The sequence below is a fragment of the Prosopis cineraria genome, unplaced genomic scaffold (assembly GCF_029017545.1).
Source record: "Prosopis cineraria cultivar Desert tree isolate PC_DT_omini unplaced genomic scaffold, ASM2901754v1 PC13, whole genome shotgun sequence".
Classification (NCBI taxonomy): domain Eukaryota; kingdom Viridiplantae; phylum Streptophyta; class Magnoliopsida; order Fabales; family Fabaceae; genus Prosopis; species Prosopis cineraria.
Window position 1 is genome coordinate 34,622,036 of NW_026555344.1, and position 14,898 is coordinate 34,636,933.

The following is a 14,898-nucleotide window of genomic DNA, read 5'->3' on the forward strand; positions in this document are numbered from 1 at the left end:
ACTTCTAATACAAAGGAACGTAGGGTAAAATTATATTTTGCAACTTACAACACTATTATTTGTTCCATATTATTACTTGAAAAATTATTAAATTTGATTTTAAACATGAAAAATTGGGGTCAAACTTTCAAATTGATTGAATTTAAAAAATACAAATGAGATGCAAAATAATCAATTTAATTTTTTTAAAAAAAGTTAACACAAAAAAAAAATCAAACTTCTTAAAATATCTCACCCTTTTCCTTGTCTAATGCATGGGATAAAATCAAGTTTTCAATCTAAACATTGCATACCAATCAAAAAAAAGAACTAAGCCATGGCTATTAGAATTGAGCCGAATCAATCAGTTTGATCGAGAACTGGTCAGGTAGCCAATCTAAAAATGATACAAAACCAGAGGAAGAGGGAACTGCTTTTGAATCGTTAGAATCGAAAGAACCGCCAATTCAAGTAGTTTAGGCGGTTCTTTCTTATTTTTTTTTCTCCCCCTTAAAATTGCAAGTTGAGAGTTCTGAATTTGTTTCTTGCCAAGCAACAGAGGACTCTTATTTGAGTCCGTGTCAGACCAAAAGAGTTTCTTTTGTATTAATAATAGTATTTCATTACCTCCCAATATCCTCAACATTCTTCATTAGCTCTTCCAGCTACATGGGTTTTGTTTCGTTATCAATTTTTGCTTCATAATCATTTTAACACAAAATTTCACGATTCTGATATTACTTGTTAGAAATTGAATGAAAGATGACAAGTCCAAAAGAAGAGAAAAAAATAATGTTGAATGTCTAGGATTGAGGAAATCTTCCTCATCAGAATCCAACCACAACTCATACAAAGGATAATCATCGTCAAGTGGTGGAAGTTCATAACTAGAAGCCATTTGATGTCACTGAAGCAGTGTTAAAGTTAACAAACAATTATCAATGACTCAAAAGTAATCTCCCCTTGAACAACTAACTCTAAAAGTAGGTTAACTTGAGTCGCAATTGATACCTATAATATCACCTAAATTATGCTCAACCATATCACCATACCTTATCATAGTAATTAGGGACAACTACCTTATAAAAGTTTGAAGCCCATAACTAATATTGTAAAACTCATATAATCAATGGGGTTCCAAGTTTTTAAATAAGAAAATGAAGCTTTTAATACGAGTATTATGCATAATCAGACTATAAATCATATGAAAGCATGGGATACTAAATAAGACTTAAAACATTAAGAAATAAAGGTAAAAATGACATTTTGTAATATTTTAGGAGCATCCGCCATGGCCAAAAATTTGTATGGTACAAACAGAGCTCCTCTATTTCATGAGTTGTGGTGCAAGCATCATGATGCACTACACAAAATTAGTGACAATATTTTGTTGTCAAATTTCAGTCACATGATCAAAATTTTAGTGTCCCAAATCTTTGTCTTATGGCTTATTAAAGTGATCTAGATATTTATAAAAAGCTTATTTAGTATGCTACCTAATGGCATTAATTTTATTTTTAAATTATATCTTATCAAAAAGTTGGGCACCCAGAACTTGTAACATCCCAAAAAATTCAAATTAAGGCATTAAAATAAACTAAAAATTAATTGGGATTAATGTGGAGTTAAATTTTGGGGATATTATTCTAAGTCATAGTTTTTAAAAATAAATAAATAAGGTTAGGTTAAATTAAATTAAATTAAATTATTGAAGATATCTTTTCTGACTTAACATACTACAAATATCTTAAGAGTAAATATGCATTTTTGCCCCTGAAATATTTTCTGAAAAGCACTCAATACTTTAAAGTATTTGTTGAAATATTTTCACTTCTAAGATAATTAAATCGGAGCATCCTCTCCTTGCCGATAAACCCTAGAAACATCCGTTAGAAAGAAAAAACTAACTTGTGCTCAAATATTTTCTAACAGATGTTTCTAGGAATTTAATGACAAGGTGGAGAATGTTCTAATTTAATTACGTTAGGAGGCAAAAATGTTTCAACAAATACTTTAAGCACTGGACACTCCTTGAAAAATACTCCAATGGCAAAAATGCAAGTTTATCTAATTTCTTAATATTATGAAGATTTTATTTAAGCAAAACACCTAAACTTAATTCAATCCTTTAAATTTTAGAGAGTCTAGGAAAAAAATATATATATATATATATATATAAGGCAAGACTTATATACTTATCCTTATATATTTAATATACTTTCATCCAATCAAATTAAAAATAAACCAATGAAACTCTTAAAATATAACGAAGAAAGTGAATTAAACAATTTTTTATTGTGCCAACGTGAGTCATTAGAAAAGGTCTTCTTAAAAATTTGTTGCATTTTTTTTTTAAAGCCACTTGCAAGATTAATGACTCATGCGCTAAATGTACAATAAATTATTTGTAATAACAACTTGTTAATTTTGCAATTTATTACTTTTGTATACTAAAAATATAAATATTCTCTTTTATTTATGAACTTATTATTAATGGAAAGTTTAAAAGTTATTTGGAAACTATATAAATAAAAAATGTTACTATGATATCATAAAAATACAACATAAAATATGTTAATTTGTTAATATGATATCATAAATAAAAATATGCTAGCATAATATTATAAAAATATAATATAAAATTTTTATTAAATATTAACAGTCATGATCAGGTGTATTTTTATTTTTTTAACAAAGTGAAAAAATATTTGAAATATAAAAATTAAAGTAAAAGACATTGTGTTTTGTAAAAAAAGGGCGTCAATAAGATTTATCGTCCATATGACAAACTTATGATAAGTTATTTTAATAACAACTTGTTATTTTTTTATTGATTTACGAGATTTAGATCTAGTGGAAGATATTGATTACTTACAATATGAAGAACTAAAAGTTTGAATTTCTGTTAATAAAATTGTCAATATTTAATACTCCATTATATTTCAAATATGATTGCTCAAAAGATTATGAGCAATCAAGAAAAATAATAATTTACTATTTCTGTACAAAATAGAGAGAGCGTGGCTGTTGAAAAATCTAGAAACCAATACAGAGATCCAAAAAATTATATAAATGTTCTTAAAAAGAATGAAAAATCTGGAAATGAAAGAGGCGCACTAAAAAGTTGGAAAATTATGGCACCAAGTGACCAACAACGAACAAACCATTGGAATTTAATAAATATGTATAAGGATATTAAAATAATTATGCTGTACAAAAATAGTGATAAATTGCATTTTATTATTAAACAAGGACGCATTGACATATATTATAACCAGTCATTTTTTATTAAAAAAAAAAAGACAAATTCCACCGGCACATGGACCATATAAGGGTACTTAAGGAATTATACCCTCTAATTTTATTTATAAAACACATTTTAAAATATCTATTTAATATTATTTATAAGTCATAATATAACTTTTTAAATAATATTTAAAAATATTTTTAATATTACACTTCATAAAAAAAAATAACATAATATTATTTTTTAAATTTATTATATAGGAACATATTTAATATTTTATACATTTTTATTTTTTATTTTTTTATATTGATATTAATAAAACTAATAAAAATGATTTATAAAAAAATATTTGAGGAGTACGCTATGGTAGAAACGGTGAAAAAAATGCAATTTATAAAAAGGTACGATTATATCAATAATATGAGAGGGAAAAAAAAGGAATGAAAATGACAATTTAATAGCGGGCCCACAGTCATTGTTGCCTTTTTTAGGTGGCCAATATTTTATTCTCCCCTCTCTTTCCTTTTCGAACGCCCCACAGACAAAAAAGCGTCGAGCCAAATCTGATAAATCAATTTGGATAAGTTTAAAAAATTTCATAATTAAATTTAAGAGTTTAAAAATTTTTTTACTCCAAATTTATTGAGGATATTCAAATAAATCCAAAGAATTCAGGTTATGAGAGACTTAACCTAAATACCCAAATTTTTTTTAATTATTAATAAAATAATATAAAAATAAGATAAAAATTAAAAATATTAATTTTTTAAAAATAATATAATATAATATACAAATGAAAAATAAAAAAGATAATATTTAATAGTTTGAGTATTCGGATTAACTTGAATAAATCCACAGGTATGAGGGGACTAGAGTCAGACTTGACTATATGAACTTTTTTATGTGTTAAAATATTTTAAATCTCATTTAAATAAGTTTAGTTTAAATTTAGTCCAATTTAAATAAACTTAACCCATTCGAATTACCTGTTCTAGAAACTTAGAGCGTTGGTGCAGTGCCCTTTGAGGGAGGAGTATTATATTTTTAGTGTGATGTGAGAGTTTTTGAAAGTTTCAGTTTTCAAAACCATATATGAAATAAAATTTTTGTAAGTATATTATTGTTGATGGAATAATAGGTATAAATTGTTTGAGTATTTTATTCAAATTTTTTGTTTATTTGAACAAATTCTAGATTGAAAATGGATAATGTAAGGATTATGTAGTGATTAATAAGTTTAGTTAGATTTATTAGGATATGATAAAGTTAATGAAGCTATTAAATTATACTCCCTCCGTTTAGCAATTTTTTTAAGAGTTGAATATTAAAAAATATAAGATATATTTAGTCTTTCAAAATGTAATTATTACTTTTTTTTAAAGAAAGTGCTCTTATAGAATAAATCCCTTTATATTTATTTTAAAATAAAATAATTTATTAAATAAGGATAAATATAAAAAGATATGGTTAGTTTAAAATAAATAATTATTTTATTGAGAGTGATAAACATACCTTATATTTTTGAAAAAAGAGAAAGCAAGATTATCTAATAAATTATATTTTAAAATTCTTGAGTAACAAGTTAAAAAATTATAAAAATTAAGTTATTTTAAGTACTCTTTCTATTAAAAATATAAGATATTTTTTGAAGGGTTGGATGTTCAAAAATATAAGGCATTTTTAATCTTTTAAAATGTAATCATTGTCTTTTTTAAAAAGTGCTCCTATTGATGGTGACTTTACATTTATTATAAGATAATTAATGGGAATAAATATAAAAAGATAGATTAGTTTGAAAGTAAATAAAAATTTTATTAAAAATAAAATTTAATTAAAAATATTTTACATTAAACAGAAGGAATAAAAATTAATAATAATTGAGTTGTTTTGACTTAAAATTCAATAGCTTTTTATATTTTGTTCTTTTTTAAAAATTATAATTGCTCTAGATTATATCGAGATGCATGTCGATTTTGTCAAAAGTAATAAACATGATCGCAGATTCAGTGTTTATATTTCTTTTTGTTGGATTATTAGATGATTACGTGCATTTGTCGGCACATTGCCTCATTCATTTTCTTTACAGTTTTTAACCCCCTGAAAAGATAATTTGTCCCCATTAAATCAACCGTGGACCTACATTGGGTCTACATTTCATAATTTTACATGTGAGATAAATCTAGATTAAAAATACATAACTTTACATTCCTACATTTTATTTAAATTTAATTATAAATTCATATACTTCCTCCATTTAAAAATATAAAATATTTTTAATTAAATTTTATTTTTAATAAAGCAGTTACTTACTTTTAGACTAATTCTATCTTTTTATATTTATTTCTATTAAATATTTTATAATAAATATAAAGTCACTATCAATAGAGGCACTTTTAAAAAAAGGTAATGATTGTACTTAAAAGATTAAAAATAGCTTATATTTTTTAACATTCAACTCCTCAAAAAATGTCTTATATTTTTAAACGAAGAGAGTATTTTTTTTTTTATATTTTAAGTCCTTACATTTTTATTCTTTTGCACCTTAGGTCCCCATAATATTACTTATAGAGAGACTTAAAATATTAAAAAAAATATAAAAATATAAAATATTAAAAAAATACAAATATCTATAACAAAACTTGAGTAAAGTGTAAGAACTTAAATTTATATTTTTTCATCTAAATTTAAATTCATCTATCAAAAAGTCCCTTTAATTTTTTCCGTTAAAGGAAAATTAGTTGCTAACTTATAAATTCAGCATCTTCTCATATCCTAAATTCATTTGTGGTATAATATTTTTTTTTTAAATTTTAAAAATAATACAATTTAAGTTTGTAAAAGTAAGTTTTAGTAGTTAATTGATCATAAAATAATAAAAAAGTTATAAAAATTACAGAAAAAGACCTAAAAATTACAAATAATGATATAAAAATTGAGGAAAATGATTTGAAAATTTTTATTGGTTATTTTTTATGATTTTTTATTTTTTTTAAGTAACTAATGGTTTAAAGTTAACTTTTCTTAACTGAGTCACATTGTATCATTTTTAAAAGTTAAAATAAAAAAATTGTATGAAAAAATGTGTTGATGATCATAATAAGGGTCAATTTATTTTTTTAATCCATCTTTTTCTCTGCGGATCTAGCTTTAATTTTTAAATTTGTCATGTAGTCCCAAGTGACATTATTTCTGGATCATGTGGGGCATTACAGGTTATTTTAATTGCACATAATTTTATATTATTGATGATATGTCGATATGAAATGATTTGGGTTGGAAACAGCATGGTCCTGCTTGCTGGACTCCATCACTGAATCTGAAAATGGCGAAGCTTATGCGTGCTGTTCGGTACAGTGCCTATGGCGGAGGACCTTCTGGCTTGAAGGTATCTCTTCTTCTTCTTCTTCATTTTCTCATCACTTCATTCTCTTCTTCTTCTTCTTCTTCATGTTCCTTCGTGTTGATGTATCTGAATAGTTTGCTGATAAACAAAATAATCAAGACTTGATGCTTAAGTGTTTGGTTTCATGCCAGTAAATCGTTAAAACTATGGTTTTGTTGTTACTTGTTCTTCCTAGAATTGTGGTTTTGGTGGTTTTCATCACAAAACCAAACATACAAACGCTCTGATTGTTGTTGTTGTTGTTGTTTCATTTCCGATGTGTTTCAGATTCTAATTCAGAAGTAGCTTTCGTGACCTCTCTCTCTCTCTCTATCTCTCTCTCTCTCTCGGGATAAAATTCATTTTTCTCTCTAAATATTTTTTTTTTAGATGTTTTGGGCATCTTGTACTAAAGCACAAGATAATATCTCTCATCAATAATTTTTTTTAAGGCAAAATCATCCTACCATAAGAAACCCATCATTTTTTCTATTATTTTTTCTGAAGTTAAATAGTTGTGGGGCTCTCATGTGTTGTGACAAGAAGGTATTCCGATTCATTTTAACCATCTGACAAAAACCAAAGGGTTAGAAAGTGATTAGTGGCAGGAACTTGCCTAATTTTAGCAGCGAAACAGTGGAAAAGTGTTTCACGAGGCCTTATTGTTATTGTACATGAGTTCCACAGCCATTCCACTTTAGCAAATAACAAAGAAGATGACAGATTTCTTACAGAAGGGTTATTTTGCTCTTGAGAAATTGTTTAGAGAGGATATTGTATCAACTTTCATTGCATGATACTTAAGGCTCTTGGACAAAAAAAAAAAGTTTAGAAGAAGAAAATAACTTTTACTATATATTTTATTGATTTAGAATGGCATGTGATTTGATAATGGCTTGAAGTTACATGCCGTTTAAGCTACGCGGCTATTTGGCAGTTTTATTCATGTGCGCATAGGCTTGGGAAATGAACTTCATTGTTGAAAGTAGTATTAGCAGTTTTACTTGTAATTTTGTAATATTTAGATACTCTAATAACGAATATAATATGATTTTGCAGCATGAAGAAGTTGGGATTCCCAGAGCTAACAAAGATGAGGTTTTGATAAAAGTGGAAGCTGCTAGTTTGAATCCATTTGACTGGAAAGTTCAGAAAGGCTTTTATCGCCCACTTTTTCCTCGCAAGTTTCCCCACATTCCTGGTATTTTCTCACACTTATTTTGCTTTATCATTTCAGCTTCTCATCCATAATTTAAACTTGACAAAATATAACATAACGGGTATTTTGATTTTTTGTTTTGTTTTTAGTTCTATTTTGTTTCGTTGTTATTGATCTCTTTAGTTTGATAGGATTGTAATGTTAATCAAATGCATGTAAAGACTATGAGTTATCATTGACTAATACTCTATTGATTCTCTTTGTTTACATAGTAAAAACATGTTGTCATAAAAATAAATTGACTGGTTATGATTAAAAATAGATTAAAATACATAAAACTTTCTTTCACTTTTGACAGTTGCATGGAGTCTCTCACATCTAAAAGTTTAAAATTAATCTATTTAATCTTTTTATTCAGGATAGTCTATGATAGTTAATTTTAAATTTTTAAAGATGAAAGGTTCCATGCAATTATTTTATAATTTAAGAAAATTTTGTATATTTTAACTTTAAAGATAACAAAATATAGAGAAAAAATAACTTCATTTTACATTTGGCTTAAACAAGATATGAAAGAATGAAAATAAGATTAAGTGCACGTCAACAAAAGTAATAATATAGTTAATATCAAAATCAACTTATTCGTGCCAGCTCATGGTCCTTTTATTTATATATATATATATATAATTATAAGAACAAACAATGCAAAAAAAAAAATCAAACTAAAGGACTAGAAATAATAAAATAAAATTATAAGAATTAAAAAGAAAATACAGGAACCAACTATTATTTTTTTTTCTAAAAAATCTATAAAACTCACACAATTTCATAGATCAGGAATAGGATAGCTCACGTCAAAATCCATACAAAGTACGGGGTTTATAAACTTAAATTTTCATGATTAAATCATCAATGTAATGTATAAAATTCGTAGTATATCATATTATTTACAAATTATAAATATGATAATCTTTTTAACATGCATGAAGTTTCTGTTTTTTTCTTCACACTTTTTTTCATGAAGCTCCCCGCAGTTTTTTTTTTAATTCTGAACATATTTTAGCCAAATTTAAATATTGAAAAAGTGGGCATGATTTTTGGGGGAAAAAAATAAAATTATCTCTATTGTACATCTCACAAAGAATAATATCAAATTAATTTAATTTATGCATTGCAAAATATTTTTGAACTATTGCTCTGAGGCTATTCCTTGCTGGAACAGGATTGGATGTAACTGGAGAGGTTATTGAGGTTGGCCCAAGTGTTCAAAAGTTCAAGCCTGGTGATTCAGTTGTGTCTTGGATTAACTCCTTTGTAAGTACCTCAAGTCCCTTTGTTGCACCGAAATAATAACTGCACTTCCACATTGCTCTTGCTATACTCCCTCAGCACTATAATATAAAATATCTTTTAGAAGTGATTATTTAATTTAAAATATAAGATATTAAATAATTTTTATAATTATCTTTTTAACTATACCCTTACATCATTTGTCAATTTTTTTTTTTTTGAAAAAATGATACTACAACATTGGAATTTAATGAAAGTATAATTAGAAAGATGTAATTTTTTTTAAGACATTAATGTTTCACCTAATTTTTTTAAAACCTGTAAAATAGTTACTAATGCCTTATACTCTCTCTAAACCATAATATAAAGCATCATCTAAAAGCCTCGCTTAATTTAAAATATAGGGTATTGAATATGTTATATATATGTGTGTGTGTGTATGTATTCAATTATATTATTACTTTATTATATTCTATTCAAGTAATTAACGAATGTGTTTCAAATAAATTAAGTGTTAAATTTATTCTACTTAAGAGTACCACAAAAGAGATATGAAAATTGAAAAAAAAAAAATCAAGATGTTAATTTTTTTAAGAAACGTGAATTAGTTAACAAGGATTGGTATTATTGTTTTCTTTCAAGCTAGATTAAAAGATTTATCTTATGGTTCTTGAAATTGATTTATGGTAGAATGGTGGTGGGCTAGCTGAGTTTTGTGTTGCTAAAGAGAGTGTCACAGCATTAAGGCCACAGGAAGTCTCAGCTTCAGAATGTGCAGGCTTACCTGTTGCTGGTCTCACAGCTCACCAGGCAATCATCCAAGCTGGGATCAAACTTGACGGAAGCGATCACTATCGAAAGAACATTCTGATAACTGCTGCATCCGGTGGTGTAGGTCACTATGCAGTTCAACTAGCAAAAATGGGAAACACTCACGTGACAGCCACATGTGGAGCTCGCAACATCGAACTAATCAAAAGCTTAGGAGCTGATGAGGTTATGGACTATAAGACCCCAGATAGTGCTGCATTGAAGAGTCCATCAGGTCAGAAATATGATGTTGTGATACATTGTGCAATGGGGATTCCATGGTCCACTTTTGAGCCTAACTTGAGTACTCATGGGCACGTTATAGATATAACACCTACTCCTAGTGGATTGATGACATTTGTTCTAAAGAAACTTAGCTTTTCCAAGAAGCAACTTGTGCCTATGGTAATGATTCCAAAAGGTGAAAATCTTCAATACCTGGTTGATTTGGTCAGGGTGGGAAGCTTAAGACTGTGATAGACTCTAAATATCCTCTAAGTAAGGTTGAAGATGCTTGGGCTAAGATTATGGATGGTCATGCTACTGGGAAGATCATTGTGGAGTACTAGATGTGAATTATGGCACTCTGTAATGCAGCAATCACATGTGATGTGATTTGAAGTGCCTGCAAATATTAGAAATAAAATGAACTAAATTGCTGTGGTTTCTTGTTGTGCTGGTCTCTAAGATTGAGTGTATTCTTCTTGTTTTTTTCCCCCAAGAGAAATTGTGTAATGATGTGCTCTTAATTAGGAAATAAAGTGACTTATGCCTTGCAATGGTATTGTTGTTCGAGGCTCTTGAAGCTGGCTATGAATTAATTCAGACTGCAAAAATTTTGGGGTTAACTAAATTCCACAACTAAATTGGGATGGCCAGACAATCAATTGTAAAAGTAAACTTTTCTATTATTTAATTTATTGAATAAATAAAAATGGAGATTTTCCAGGGGGTTCAATGCACGGTTTTAACCTCCCAAAAGATCTACTCTCATGTTACATGCACATGGATTTTTTATCCTAATATATGTATAGATGTGCATACATCTTAAATCTCAAATAAGAAGAAAACATCTTTTTTCCAATTCCACCGTCAAATTGTTATTTTAAAAATAACTTCTACCGAAATTTTGTTTACAGCAGAACTATCCATCAGTATTGTACAAACTGTGTAAACAAGATATGCAAGCAGGACCTGTATACTGGAATTCAACATCAAAATCAAATGGATATTCAAGATGAATTCAGCATGTAACAAAAGTTCAGAAGAATTTATAGTTTGCACATAGAGCTTCAGGAGATCAATCAAATACGTCGCTTCTTAGGGCGCCGGCATCCGTTATGGGGAATTCGAGTCGTATCTTCAACGCACACAATTGGATTTCTGCCTGCTCGAGAATTAGTAAAGCCATCTCTCCAGCTCTCTATTGCCTGCCTCTTCTTCTTAAAATAAGTAAATCCTTTCACTTTAACAACAACAGATTTCAGTGCCAACCTCCTGGCCATTCGTCCAACTTCTTCAGCTGTAGCTTCAGCAGCATACCTGGCAAGCTTTTGTCCTCCTTTCATGTCTTTCAAACACCCAACTGAGGACTTAAGTTTTACATTTCCTTTAGAGTCCGTCACAGTAACGAAGGTATTGTTACGCAATAGCTTTATATGAACAACATCATGATCATGCTCTAAATTATAGCCAGAAAGTTCAGCAGCCCCCATAACACCCTTACCATCTGTCTCTACAATTCTTCTCACAAAGTCCATAGGCCTGGAACTCGTCTTCGTCTCAGAATCATTCTCACCGAGGAGGTTTACACTTCTTTGAGAGTCCGGATTAAAACCACGGGAAGCATTAAAATTTTTGTCCAAAGTGTTCCACCCAGAATTCATACTTGAAAATCCTCTAACATGTTCTGCAGTTTCAAAAGATCAAGTTATCCACATCAGACAACCAAGTTCAAAACAAACTTGTGTTGTGGATAGATTATTCACTATCAAATATAGCATCACGCGTTTCATTAGGTGTGTAACACACTTGTTTTCCTAATTTCACACTTTCAGAAATCTAATTTAACTATTACATAAAGGTAAATTGAATGTACTAAGAAGCAGGAAAATCTAAACAGATACAAGACACAATTTAAACAATCTTTTGCAATAACGCTAAAATTAACAGACAATTTTTTTTTTTTGGCAAGAAAAACGATGTTTAAAAGTAATTTGAACTGTGGTGTCCTATTGGACATAACTGCCCATTCTTCACAGAGGTTAATCCATTCAATCTAGAATTAAATGGCCAATTCAAGCAAATGAAAAATATAAAGGTAGCAAATAAAATCACCCGGTATATACTCCCAACCCCTGTTTTCAATTCCTAATACTTTCCCTGACAAAAAAAAAAAAAAAAACAATCTTAATACCTTCCAGCAAAAAGAAGTCAGTATTATAATATCATACCAACAAAAGGCCAATACTGAAATGTTTGCAACCATGTCTACAAAATCTGAGTTCTAACCTTCTTCCAAGCCCCCAGATAAAAATCATCTTCTCACAAAGGCCATCATTAAATAGAAATCAGAAAGTGAGCTTTTAGAACAGCAAGGTTCAGCTATTAGCACAAATGCCAACTCTTAAATTATCTAAATTTCACCAAATCATTTTTCACTTCCTCAACTCTCGGCAGTCACACAAGGGAACTCCCAGCTAATCTATGCCAATATCAAAATTCAGGTAAAAAATTTTCCTTTCAGAACACTTGCTATCAACCAAGAAGGAATAAAAATTTACCATTGCTTTGCGGGAACACCGAGAAGCACTTGTACAAGCTTGCAGATTCTGAGGATCCATGAGATCTAAGAGCTCCTAAACTGCCAAAGCTTCGAGCTGAGCAATTGACCTCAAAACGAAAAGGCAGAGACGAAGCAGAAGAGGATCGACTGGCATGGCGAATGAAAGAGAGAAAACGATGCATGTTCCTTCTAGGGCCGTCAGTGTTACTGGTTTGATTCTGGAGAGTTTGTGACACGACGCTTTTCGCTACTCCGTGATTGTTCACGAAATGGGGTCCATGATGGAGCTCCGAATTCAGCCCGGGAATGTCGATGGCCCAATAAAGCCCAAGACAATTAAAACAAGTTAAATTACTTGTGTAGTACCCACAGAAGAATGGAATAATTACACTCAAGTTCCCCATAATACAATTAAATACCATAAAATTTATTAATAACTGAGCATACCAAAATGACAATTAAACAATTTAATTGTATTATGAAAATCTAAACATCACAAAATTGCACCCTTAAACCCAGAAGCCATCCATTAAGGAGGGAAAAACTTTTGTGGCACATGCTTCACTTTAGTTTAACTTCAGTTTGAGAATTAAAAAAATTTTAAAGTTTAGTAAAACACTTTTGGTAATTACAAAATTTTATATGATTATTAAGGATCAAAAGTTCTTTGCTGGAATTTTGAAACTTTTTTATCCTCAAGTTAAATTAAATAAATATATCAGTTCCAAAGTGTGTTTATCCTAATGACCAATCCGATTCACAAATAAAAGAAATTATAATAATATTTATTTATTGTTTCCTTAAAATTATTTATAAGAAATTAAAAAATTTATAAGATAATATATTCCTCTATATAATGTTTAGTATGACATTAGGAAGGAAATAAGCTGATCAAGAAAAGAAAAAAAAAAGGGAATAAGAATAAATAGAATTAAAATTACTAAAACATTAGTACTACTGTTTTGATATAAAAAAAATTAAAAAGAGCCATGATGGGTAATTTTAACATACGTCATTGGCTCCTATGAGAAACAATTCTTTTCCATTGGTTTTAATATGAAAATTATTGGACCAAATCAATATCAAATCAAAATAAAATAATAAAATTTATAACTAATCATTTTTTAATAAAACAATAAATTAAAGTCTTATAACCTAAATTATATTCTATATAAAATAATTTTTTTTTCAAACAAAACTCTTTTTTATTTTTATTTATCCTTTATATGAACATCCAAAGATATACTATATGTGAACATTATCTGCCTTTACTCCGTCCCCTATGCTTTGATCTGAAGAAAACAAAAGAAGTATGGTGTGAAGAAGTATATCATACTATCATTTTTGAAACAGGAATAGTCAACCAAGAGTATATAAACAGTTGAGAGAGGGAGCATCAAAACGGGAATTGGGGGCGATCGCGCAGGAACGCCGGTAATCCCCCAAAAATTCGATCCTTCACGGTGAATCAGAGCATCGTTTGTTCCGGTTCTTGGAGTCCACGGTGTTAGCACTCTGTTCTTCCCAAATTCAGCAGAGTGCAAGCATATCAGAATCATCGCCGAATTTCCTTAGAATTTGCGCTTTGATGGGTACAATCATCTATAAAGCTATGTTGGGTTGACAAAAAAAATGGCTAAAGCTGAACCTAGAAGTCGCATCGTCATCGGGCCGTTGGCACAGTTCGACCTTTCCAATCACTCTCGAAGTTCAGTTCGATCACTCGCCATTTTTAGAGAATCCGATTCTCGAACTATATTCTATGTTGGCACTCAGTCTGGAACGGTCCTTTCACTCACTACAGATCTTAACAATGCAGCAACTAGTGCCCCCGCTGCTACAACTGAGTTGGAACTTTCCAAAACACTTCCTTTTTGAAGAAGCTTTCTTTGCTGAAAAGCGTTTCAGTTGGTGATTCCCCTGTGGATTCCGTATTGGTACTCGGCGACATAGGTAAGCTTTTGTTGCTTTCCGATGGGTCATTGTTTTTGGTCGATTCTGCTCTGACTCAGCCGCCAAAAAGATTGAGTTTTTCGAAGGGCATTTCTTTAGTTACACGGAGAATGCGGAGTAATGAATCAGAAGGTTCAAAGTTTTTAGGGAATATAAATAGCTCTTCAGAACACTCCAGTACAGGTCAACGACTAATGCAAAGATTGGGAGGTGTAATCCAGAGCTAATGGTTTGAGAACTAAGGAACCTGAACTCCACGGCGAGGAGAATTATGTTTTTGCTATTGTCATTGG

The 14,898-nt window shown here is 29.3% G+C and overlaps 2 protein-coding genes across 2 annotated transcripts; one reads left to right on the forward strand and one right to left on the reverse strand.

The window, feature by feature from the left end:
- Positions 1-6,475: 6,475 nt before the first annotated feature.
- On the forward strand, positions 6,476-10,646 carry LOC129291352 (quinone-oxidoreductase homolog, chloroplastic-like). The gene is made up of 4 exons (XM_054928645.1): positions 6,476-6,611; positions 7,668-7,809; positions 8,990-9,081; positions 9,748-10,646. Exons 1-4 carry the CDS (start codon positions 6,549-6,551, stop codon positions 10,342-10,344), a joined length of 894 nt encoding a protein of 297 aa, XP_054784620.1. The 5' UTR covers positions 6,476-6,548; the 3' UTR covers positions 10,345-10,646.
- A 280-nt stretch (positions 10,647-10,926) lies between these two features.
- Positions 10,927-13,056, reverse strand: LOC129290046 (probable ribosomal protein S11, mitochondrial). Its single transcript, XM_054926762.1, has 2 exons — positions 12,651-13,056; positions 10,927-11,776 (listed from the first exon to the last, which is right to left on the reverse strand). Exons 1-2 carry the CDS (start codon positions 13,054-13,056, stop codon positions 11,172-11,174), a joined length of 1,011 nt encoding a protein of 336 aa, XP_054782737.1. The 3' UTR covers positions 10,927-11,171.
- Positions 13,057-14,898: the final 1,842 nt, after the last annotated feature.

Coding starts and splice junctions, on each gene's coding strand:
- LOC129291352 (XM_054928645.1), top strand. CDS start 6,549: ATGGCGAAGCTTATGCGTGCTGTTCGGTACAGTGCCTATGGCGGAGGA. Junction 7,810..8,989: donor CAAGTTTCCCCACATTCCTG/GTATTTTCTCAC, acceptor TTGCTGGAACAG/GATTGGATGTAACTGGAGAG. Junction 9,082..9,747: donor TGTCTTGGATTAACTCCTTT/GTAAGTACCTCA, acceptor GATTTATGGTAG/AATGGTGGTGGGCTAGCTGA.
- LOC129290046 (XM_054926762.1), bottom strand. CDS start 13,056: ATGGGGAACTTGAGTGTAATTATTCCATTCTTCTGTGGGTACTACACA. Junction 11,777..12,650: donor GGTGTTCCCGCAAAGCAATG/GTAAATTTTTAT, acceptor TTGAAACTGCAG/AACATGTTAGAGGATTTTCA.